This window comes from Perognathus longimembris, chromosome 3 (genome assembly GCF_023159225.1).
Source record: "Perognathus longimembris pacificus isolate PPM17 chromosome 3, ASM2315922v1, whole genome shotgun sequence".
Taxonomy (NCBI): Eukaryota; Metazoa; Chordata; class Mammalia; order Rodentia; family Heteromyidae; genus Perognathus; species Perognathus longimembris.
Genome location: NC_063163.1, coordinates 117832021 through 117842612, shown reverse-complemented (window position 1 = coordinate 117842612; position 10592 = coordinate 117832021). Strand labels below are relative to the sequence as shown.

Sequence of the window (10592 nt, the reverse complement as noted above, 5' to 3'; positions counted from 1 at the left end):
GGTGGGGGGGTGGAGAAGGGCTCCCGCCCCCAAAGAACCTCCGGGCTGGCCCAGCTCCCTACCTGCAAGCGCCCCTTATTTTTAGGTCTTTCCACAGATTTTCTAAAGACTGGGTGGGAAGAAAGGGTTACAGCTTTAAAAGCGTCGGCAACCACGCGGGGCTGAGAGGAGGCTGGTGTTTTGGGGTCCCAGACCCTCCCCCGCCCGGCCAGGCCCACCAGCCGCGGGGCACCCAGATGCAACCTCCCCCTCCCGCTCCCCCTCCCCCGGCCTCCCCGCCGCTCCCTCTCCCTCCTTCCTCCTCCCTCTCCTCCTCTTCCTCCCCGCCCCCCCCCTCCATCCTTCCCACTCAGTCTCTGATTGGCCGAGGCCCGGCCCTCCCCGCTCCCCCGCGCCCCCACCCGGGTGAAAACTGCGGGCTCCGCGCAGGACGCAGCTCCCGGAGGCTGCAGCGGCGGAGGCCGGGACCCGAGCCCAGGTGAGAGGTGGGGCCGGAGGGGACCCCGACGTGCGGCGGGCGGGCGGGCGCCCCGAGAGGGAGGCCCGGGGAGAGCGGGGCGCCGCGGGGGCGGCCTCTCCCGGGGCCCGCGAGGCCGTGCGGGGGCCCGGGCCGCGCTGCACCCGCCCGCACCCCGCCCGCCCGAGGACCTTGGTGTGAGGCCGGGGCGCGGAGGAGGGCCGGCTGGAGGACACCCAGGTCAGCCTCCGGTGCCGCGCTCCACGCGGACGTTCCCAAAGCCACCTTGGGGGGGGAAGGGCGCTGAGAGCCGGGGTGGGGGCCGAAGAGGGAGCGTGGCAGGCTGGGGGGATCCCCACCCGTGCCCTCGCGGGGAGCCGGGTGCGAACGCCCGCGCCACGAAGCCGCAGTGCCGCGGGAGGGGGCCGGGGCGCCGGGGGAGGGGAGCCTCCCTCGGGAAGTGGGTCGGGTGGGACCAGCGGGGCGGGGTGGGGGGGGCGGGCCGGGGGAGCTGGAGGGGGCCCCGGACGATCGGGCACGGGACGGGGACGGTCTGCCCCTCCCCACGCGCGCCCGGCCCCTCCGCTCCACCGCAGCCCCGGAGTCCTCGAAATCCAAGCCCCGTGCCAACTCGGGCCGCCCGCCGCGGCGGCGGGGCATCCGGCCGGGGCGGCGGCTCCCCCCTCGCTCGCCCCAGAGGACCCCGCGGGGACCCCGGCCTCAGCCCACCCCGAGGCGGAGCGCCCGCGGTTTGGGGCTCCCCGAGTGGCGCGTGCGTCCTGCACCCCGGGGCGCGCGCGGCTCTGAGGGCGCCTCTCCCTGCCCCCCCCCCCCCCCCCCCGCGAGCCCTGGGCCGGCTGGGCTACCTGCTCCGGGTCGCCGACGGGTGGGTCCCGTCCAGGCTGGGAGGGGAGGCGAGGTGGGGGGCGGAAGACAACGGAAAACTGCAGCCCCAGAAGCCGCAGAGAACTGGGCATGCAGAAGCGCCGTGGGCTTCCAGGCCGAGTCTTGGGGCTTCTCCTGACCCGGCTCTGGTGTCCAGCGCGGGCCTGCCGGCCAGGCAGACACACCCCTGACGTCAGCTCTAGCCATGCACTGCTGCGGACCATTTACAAGGGAGCAACATTTGTCTTCCCCACCCCAACATTTTCTTGGGGCGGGGGGGGGGGGGGGGGGGAGGGAGACTGGTTTCAGGGCTCGAACTCAGCGCCTCTGGCTCGTGTCTCTCTCTCTCTCTCTCTCTCTCTCTCTCTCTCTCTCTCTCTCTCTCTCTCTCTCTGCATCAATTAGGGTTACCATTTTTCTTAATCTCCACCACAATCCAACAGATATCTAAGGTTCAAAAAGGTTCATCCATTCCACAAATCTTTTTCCCAGGACTCATTCTGGAATCCTGAGTTCCAGGTCAGATCGGGATATATAGGACACTGTCAAAAAAAAGCAGCCAAAGGTTAACACATTGAGGAGATGGAGACGGAGAGGATCTTGGCTCCAAGCCAGCCCTGGGGGAAAGGCCTCCCGGGGGTCCACCTCAATAAGCTGGGCCTGCTCAGGCTCCAGTCATCCAGCCATCCAGCCATCTTTATAAAGAGGAGGATTCTGGGCTCCATTTGCATAAACGGCTTGGGTGTGGCTCCAGGGGTAGAGGGCTTGCCTAACAAGTATAAGGATATGAGTTCCAACCTCCAGTGCTGCAAAAAATATAAGAGAAACCTGTGCATTCAGAATCCATTAGATGCCAGGAACTGTTTGTTCTAGGCACTGAGGATTTTCTTCTAAACAGGAAAATGAAGTTCCTGAGTGAGGTTTTATTTAATGGATATAAAATTTTGGTTGTGAGAGATAAGCTGGGCATCTCAGCACTTAAGGAGAGAGAGAGTGTGGGCAGCCTGGGCTATGTCGTAAGGCAGATTATCGCACATAAAGATAAAGAGTTCTGAAGATTAACTGCACAGACGTGTGAATGCAACCTTACATTGCTGTGCACTTATAAAATGGCTAAGACAGTAAATGTGTGCTTTTTTAAGTTTTTATTTGATCATGTGGCACTGAGGAGTCGAACCCAGGGTCTCATGCATGCTAGCTAAGCACTCTACCGCTAAGCCACATTCCCAGCCCAGTAAACGTGTGTTTTTACCAAATTAAAAATTTTAAAGCAAAGCCAGGCGCTGGTGACTCATGCCTGTAAATGTGTTTTACCGAATTAAAAAACCTTAAAGCAAAGCCAACACAGGAAGAAAAGTCTGGGAGACTCTTATCTTCAATGAATCAGTAAGAAGACAGAAGTGGAGCTGTGACTCAAGTCAAATGAGAGAACACAAGGCCCCAAGTTCAAGCCCCAGTACCAACACACAAAGAACTTTTAAGGCACAAACAGTCCCTGCTCTGACAAAGAGTAGTCAATGTAATCCCTTAAAGTCACTCAGCTAGGAAGGGCTCCATGGCCACAGACAGACAGACACACACACACACACACACACACACACACACACACACACACACCACATCCTTCTATGGTGTATTCCCTCTTCCCTCGCTTTCCCTGATGGCACAGCCAGGACTGACGTCACCTTCAAAAGCAAGTGGCACCAGTGGCTCACGCCTGTAATCCTGGCTATACAAGAGACTGAGATCTGGGGATCACGGTTCAAGGCCAGCCCAGCCAGCAAAGTCCCCATGAGGCTCTGATCTCCAATTCACCACTCAAAACCTGGAAGTGGCGCTGTGGTTCAACTTGGTAGAGTGCTAACCTTGAGCAAAAGAGCTCAGGGACAGTGCCCAGGCCCTGCATTCAAGCCTAATGATCGACAACAACAAAAAAAGCAAGTGGCAAGGAAAAGGGTTGGAGGGAAAGACTTTGATGCCCACCATGAGCTCCGGGGCCCCAAGCCCCAGCAGCAAATGTGGGCGCGCCTGCCCCACCTACCTCTTGGCTGATTCCCAACTGTTCCCATCCCAGATCCAGAACGGAGCTCGTGCACCATGAACCCAGCCGTCAGCGTTGCTCTCCTGCTGGCAGGTACTGGGAGGGGGCGGGGTGGGCAGCCTCCTCCTCAGCCTCAGAAGTGCAGGGACCCCATCCCAAAGTCAGCTCCAGCCTAGCTGCCCCGCCTGCCTTGGGGGGGGGAGGGTATGGGGGACTTGAGCAGGGCCCCGCCCTGTGCTAGGTAACTGAAGTGGGAACCAAGAACAGAACTCCCCTTCCCTCTCCTGCCCTTGCAACTGGGATCCGGGGCCTGCAGGGGGCTGCTCCCCCCCTCTGGACCCCAGGGTGGGGCAGGAGATCTTCCTCCAGCCTGCAGGCCCCACGCCAGGCCCGTGTCCACTCTTCCGGAGGGGAGGGGGCTCCGTTCCAAAGGCCCTCCCCCAACTCGGAGGACGCCCCGCCGGTGCCAGTCTTACAGGTATCCCAAGGGCAGAGGGTGACCAGCCTGACGGCCTGCCTGGTGAACCAGAACCTCCGTCTGGACTGCCGCCATGACAACACCACCCACCTGCCCATCCAGTACGAGTTCAGCCTGACCAGGGAGACGAAGAAGCACGTGCTGTACGGCACGGTGGGCGTGCCCGAGCACACCTACCGCTCCCGCACCAACTTCACCACCAGGCACAACATCAAGGTCCTCTACCTGGCCGACTTCACCACCAAGGACGAGGGCGTCTACACCTGCGAGCTCCGCCTCTCCGGCCAGCCGCACACCGTCTCCAGTCAGAACGTCTCTGTGCTCAGAGGTGAGACCAGTCCTCCGCCCGCCCGCAAGGCCACCGGGGCCAGGGGCGCCGCCGTCGGGGGAGGGCCGCAGGGGAAAGAGGCCGCAGCCCTTTCTGTTCCCTCTGCCTGCTGCTGGGGTGCCGCGGCCCGGTGGGGGCACCCTTTGGGCTTTCCCCATCCTTTTCTCCAGCCCACACACAGGAATGTGAGCCCCGCCCTCGCCTGGCTTTCTGGGGATGATGTTTAGTACAGTTTTTTCTAAGCCACAAAGGCCAAGGCCCAGGAACCTGGGAAGGAGAATGAGCGTTGGAGGCTGGTCCAGGCCTTTGCCCGCCCCGAGGCCCATCCCTTGCTCCTTTCACCTTATGCTCTCTCCACAGACAAGCTGGTCAAGTGTGAGGGCATAAACCTGCTGGCTCAGAACACCTCATGGCTGCTGCTGCTCCTGCTCTCGCTCTCCCTCCTCCAAGCCACGGATTTCATTTCCCTTTGACTGGTTGGGCCCCTTGGAGGATACAGGAAGCCTCAAGCCCAGTGCAGAGAGGCTGCTTCTCTGAGCTGGCTGACCCCTCCCCTCCGTCCCCCACACACCTTGGGGAGAAGTGGGGACCCCGCCCCATATGAGGAATCTCAGCGCTGCATGCCACCACCTCCCCTGCCACGCCGCCACTTCCCTCTCCGCACACCCCTCCCTGGCTGTCTTTCTGTCCTCCGTCTTCCAGAGCTGCTTCTGTCTGGTTTCTTTCGAATTGGTCCTTCCTCTTCATTGGGAGTTTGTGAACGGGGAAGCCAGGGCCGGGGGCCTGATGGAAAGCGAGGTCATGTGACACGCGGAAGGTGGGGGCCACCGGGTCAGAGGGAGAGCCCCAGAGAGGCGGGACGGGCAGGGCTGGGGTGTGCTTGGGCCTGGCACATGCTCGAGACGGGAAGGACACCATGAGACCCCGGGGGAAGAGACCACCAAGCGTCTGTGTCCTGTCACAGCGTGCTGAGGACAGAGTCCCCAGAGACGCAGACCCCAAGAGAAAGGCCCCTTCCTGCCACTGCAGAGGGCCCGCGGGGAGTTGGGAGGGCGGGCAGGGCAGGGGTCCGGCCTGCCCCTCACTGAGGATGGGGAGGCGGACAGGCCCCCTCCCAGGCCCCCCCAAGCCTCAGAACTCTGTAAGTGGGGGAGTCCCCTAACTTTACAGCTGCACCCCAGTTTCTAAGGGAGGCTCTTCCTTCTCGTGCCCCACAGCACCAGAGCTCTGGCTGGGCCTGCGTCCTAGACAGCCCTGCCCCGCGGCCTGCCTTGGGGGCCTCTGAGGGGCCCCAGGGCCATGCACTCCTCTGGAGACGGCTCCCCCCCCCCACCCCGCTCCCCTCCCTAGCGGCCCTGCCCCCACAGCCCACAGCATCTCACTGAGGAAAAAGAAAACCGCACAATAAACGCAGGCCTCTGGAGTCCCTCCGCCTGCGCCTCTCTGTTTTGCGCCTCTGAACCCCCCCCCAGGCTGCCTGGCTTTGTGTCCGTGGCAGAGGGGGCCAAGCCTGGGGGGCCGGCAGCCCTTCCTCTCCCATGCCTTCCCCCCTCCCCTCCACCGCACGCGGGGGTCAGGAGACGTGAACCCCAAAGGAGCGGGCGTGGCCTCTGCTGACTCACCACCGGCCACCAGGCCCCCCAAGTGGGGAGAGGGGGCATCTTAGCCTCTCGGCCCTGGTGCTTCTAAAACGCCCCCTCCAGTCCCACCTACGACTGGGAAGACACGTCACGTCCTACCAGTGGCCATGGCACTCGGTTCCTCCCATCCAAAAGCGGAGGCCAAAGAGGGGGAACACTGGCCCCACCCCTGGCTCCCCTAGGAGCAATGAGGAAAATGTGAACAGGCATGGGGGTGGGGCGGAGGGGGACCCCAGGGTGGGAGTGGGTTCTAGCTGTGGGAGGGTGAGCAGCCTCAGCCGGCGGTCCTGCGGCCTGGGATGCAGGAGAGGCTGACGCACGCGCACTCAGCTCCCGCAGCATCCGTCTCTCCACACGCTTTTCTAAGTGAGCGCCACCCGCTCCTCCCGCCCTGCCACCTCCTTGCCTCTGCCTTGCACCGGCCCCCTCTAGTGGCCAGGCCCAGAGAGAGCAGGACGCTGCCCATCACAGGGCGGGAGGCTGGAGGAGAAGGTTGGGATCCTCCCTCAGTCCTCCAGCCTTGGCCAGGAGGGGAGGCGGACGCGCTGAGTAAGAGCTCGAGCTCCGAGGTCTTTCTGGAAGGAAGTAGGTGCCAGGTGGGGGCCTGCCCCCCCCACCCCCGCACCGCCTCCTGCTGACAGATGGGCAGGGGAGGCCCTGTTCAGCCTGCCGCCCATGATGCCTGAGCTCTGGTCCCATCCTCGGGGCCCACCGTGGCCTTCCACAGCAGCCCACCCTCCAGCAGCCGGAGCCCCGGCTCAGTCAGAAGGCCGAGCCCTTCGGGGAGAGGGCCTGGGGGGGGGGGGCCTCCCCGCCACGGGCACGGGTATGGCTCACCGTCTCCGGGCCTCTGTATCCTCCGGCCCAGCTTTGGAGCTCTGCCACTCGAGGGTGCCCTGCCATCGCGTGTGTGGTGACCGGTGACTGCGGGCCGTGTCACCCACACACACGCTCACTAAACAAAGAAAGGAAAACGTCCGCCCCTCGGTGGTGCCAGCCGCGGCTGGGGACCCGGGGGTGACACACCGGGGAGAGCGGCCACGACCGCCAGCCTCACAGAACGTTCCACGGGGCGGAGTGGAGCCGGACTCCACTGTGGATAGGAATTATCCAAACTAACACACTTGACGAGTCTCAGTTCAGGAAGGGGAGGCAGAACACAAAAGTTCTGGACACTTCCCAGTCCAGCCACCTGAGGTGGGGTCACTGGCTTCGGCCGGCGAATGCTCTGAGCTCAGATACGGTGTCCGGATACCAGGGACGGCCAGGCTTCGCCTCGCGGCTGGCCAAGGGCCCATCGCCGCCCTTCTTTTTTTTCTTTTCTTTGCCAATCCTGGTGCTTGAACTCAGAGCCTAGACACTGTCCCTTAGCTGCTTCTGCTCACAGCTAGCACTCTACGACTTGAGCCACAGCTCCACTTGTGGCTTTTCCTGGTGGCTAATTGGAGGGAAGAGTCTCATGGACGTCCCTGCCCTGGCTGGCTTCAAACCACGATCCTCAAATCTCAGCCTCCTGAGGAGCTAGGATGACAGGCGTGAGCCACCGGCCCCCAGCTACCCCTATTCTTTATTTCCTTCCTCTACTTGCGCCAGAGGTACAGAGACACCCCCATCCACGGGGCTGGGTGACGCCCTTCACCTTGCAAGCCACCCACAGGCCCGGGGCACAGGTAGATCGGCACCTCCGAAGACGACTGTGCTGACCGTCTGCCCCGGGTTCCAACAGGCTGGGAGGAAACGTATCACAGACTCAGACCTTTCTCACCCTGTGCCTCTGCGCCCCGCCAATGTCCTCCTCATTCTCTATCTGAGCATCAGCTGGGTCAAGATGCCTTTCGCACAGCCTTGGATGACACTTTAAAAAAAAAAGGGGGGGGTGGGAGAATGGGGTCAGGGGAGGGCAAGCTGGTCAGCAGAAAAACCAGGAAAGCACTGCCACGCCCCCTACAGGACCAGAGGGGGAAACCACAGGTCAAACATTGCTTATAACTAAAACGTGACCATTGGGCTGAGCACCGACGAGATCAATCACAGCTGGGCCAGAGAAGGTTCCTGAAGTCTGAGAGGAGACATGTAGATATTGCATGGACTTGAAAGGAGGAAAATAGAGCATATAATTCTGCCAACAGAACTGTGAAGAAGAGAGGGCTGGACCTTCACTTAAAGAGCGTCATGGGGACAGGATGGTGGTACCTGCCTGTAGTTCCAGCACTCAGGAAGCTGAGGAGGGTTTGAAGGCAGGCTGTGCTACATAGGAAGATGCTGTCTCAAAAAAAAAAAAAAAAAAAAAGAAAGAAAAAGCCTAGCGCTAGTGGCTCATACCTGTAATCCTATCTACTCAGGAGGCTGCAAGCTGACGACTGTGATTCAAAGCTAGCCAAGGCAGAGAAACACCTGTGAGACTAAGAGAGAGGACAGTAAGCACCCTGAATTTAAGCCCAGTGTCAGCACAGAAAGCAAATAAAGAAGGCTGTCTCTGCCATCTCCATCCCTCTCCTCCCATTCATTCATGAACTCAATCAGTCTTTCACCCATCATTCCACCAGAAGTATCTGGTCAAGGTCACCAACCTTCAATGTCACCTTTCAGACCCACGTCACTTGACCTCTGTGCAGCATCTTGACACAACTAATCTTTCCCTCCTCCTTGGTACACTCCCTCCCACCCACCAGCATCCAGCACATACCAATTCCTGGGGCTCTCCCCCACTACACTGGCCATTCCTCAGTTTCCCAGATGGTTCCAAATCGAAGCCACTTCGTATTGGAAAGCTCCAGGAGTCAAGCCTCACCCATCTCTGTCTACACTTGCTCCCTTGGCAATCTCTTATGGTTTTAAATAGCTTCCATATGCTGATGATTCAATTTCATATCTCAGCCCAGACTTGAACATCAACTGCTTTCTTGATATCTCATTAAGTGCCTAGCAGACATCTCAAATTTAATTCAACCAGGCTCCTGATCTTCTACCACCACCACCACCACCACCGAAACTCACTTCTTCCATAGCTTTGGCCCTCCTCGGTTAAGGTTCAGGAGGAAGCTTCCTCCTTCCCTCTCAATGGTGCATAAGAAAACCCTGAGATGCTTCATTCAAAACACATCCAAAGTACAACCCCCTCCTCACCATTTTTTTTTGTAATGCTAGGGATTAAACCCAGGGCCTGGCGCATGCTGGGCAAACACTCTACCACCGAACTACATCACCTGTCTTTTAGAATCCAACCACTTCCGGTATCCCCGTAACCCAAGTCACCACCATACTTCACCAGATGAACATAGTAGCTTCCTCAATGGCCTCTGGCTCCGTTCAAATCTGTTCTCCACACCTTAGCGAAAGGTCCCTAACCCACTTGGCTCAAAACCTTGGAGCCAGAGTAAAAGCCGATGTCATAAGAAGGCATCCATCTCTAGGCTCTTATTCTCTCCCTGCTCCACCCCTTGCTTGTCCCAAACCAACTCCAAGCTGGTGTGTAAGGACTGGCCCAAGACCCAATGAGACGAAAGGAAAGCCAGCAGGTCCAGAAGTGTACATTGTACAATTTACTAGGGAATTTACTGACAGAAGCAGGAGAAATTAAAAAAAAAAAAAAAAGCAAGTAGCGCCCTGCCATTTGGGTCCAAAAAATGGATATATTTATGGATTAAGACAACAGTGACTTCATCATGAATGGAAAAAAACCCTGGTTTATCTTAACATCACGTTCTTTGTAGAGCTAATATATGCTAGTAAATGTTTTAAAACAAAGAAATAATATCAAAGAGTCGAGTGCCTCCCTGGAGCTAGGGTCTGATTATAAAGCTCTACAAATGACTCTAATAGTTTTATTCTATTTATAGTTTGCTGAGAAACCACACCAGCACATTCAGCTAGGATGACTCAGGGGACAATCATGGCGGTTACAACTCAAGATGGCTGAAGTCAGGTCAAGCTGTATTATTAACCACTTCTGTCACACCAACCTTATTCTCCCCCAAACACAAAGTCTTTAAGCTCCCCCCCTTAGAAGCTTATAAATTACCTCCCTCCTGCCTAGAACATTCTCTAGGAGCAGATATACACATGGCTTGCTCATCTTCAGATCATTCCAACGTCACTTTCTCACTGGGGCGCCTCTGACCCTACTTTACACACTCCATGTCACCTTCCTATGCTTGCCTGGCCTCCGTAGCTCTTAGTGCCCTCTAGTGTGCTGTCTTCTCTACTTTTTGGTTGACATTCTGTTTCCGGTAAAGTGTGAGTTCCTGGAGGGTCAGGGATTGTGCCTGCTGGAGACACACACACACACTCACACACACACGCCTTTTAGAAGAGAGGCTGGTAGGTTCAATATCTATTAAATCAAGTGATGGAATGTCTGCTCAAGAAATCCTAAGGGGTGAGATCCCCCCAGGGAATGGTCTTGGACAAGCAGGTCACGTCTTTCACCGCTCCGCTGGCAAAGGCCAGAACGGCTTCTGATATGTGTGTAAATAGAAATGTAAATATTTTCCTCCCGGTGGCCTCTGGTTTCTTTGGGAAGCTCAAGGGAGAGGAGAGGGGCTTGGGAGTGGTGACCATGAGAGAGATGGGGGCGTGGGGGGGGGGGGAGGCCGGGAGGCGCTGCTAAGATCACCTGAAAGGTTTCCTTGCCGTTTCCACCGAAGCTGAAAACCTGGATTTGCCTCGGTGCCCCGCGCACCGGGTCCGCGTGGAGGAGCGGACGGGCGGTTCTTAGCGGCAGCAGAATCTCAGCTTTGGCTTCTGCACTTTTCTTGACGGTC

The 10592-nt window shown here is 58.7% G+C and overlaps 1 protein-coding gene across 1 annotated transcript; it reads left to right on the top strand.

The window, feature by feature from the left end:
• The first annotated feature begins 401 nt into the window (after positions 1–401).
• Thy1 (Thy-1 cell surface antigen) lies at positions 402–5606 on the top strand. Its single transcript, XM_048340992.1, has 4 exons — positions 402–478; positions 3417–3476; positions 3854–4189; positions 4550–5606. Exons 2-4 carry the CDS (start codon positions 3440–3442, stop codon positions 4660–4662), a joined length of 486 nt encoding a protein of 161 aa, XP_048196949.1. The 5' UTR covers positions 402–478; positions 3417–3439; the 3' UTR covers positions 4663–5606.
• Positions 5607–10592: the final 4986 nt, after the last annotated feature.

Coding starts and splice junctions, on each gene's coding strand:
- Thy1 (XM_048340992.1), top strand. CDS start 3,440: ATGAACCCAGCCGTCAGCGTTGCTCTCCTGCTGGCAG. Junction 3,477..3,853: donor CGTTGCTCTCCTGCTGGCAG/GTACTGGGAGGG, acceptor CGCCGGTGCCAG/TCTTACAGGTATCCCAAGGG. Junction 4,190..4,549: donor GAACGTCTCTGTGCTCAGAG/GTGAGACCAGTC, acceptor CTCTCTCCACAG/ACAAGCTGGTCAAGTGTGAG.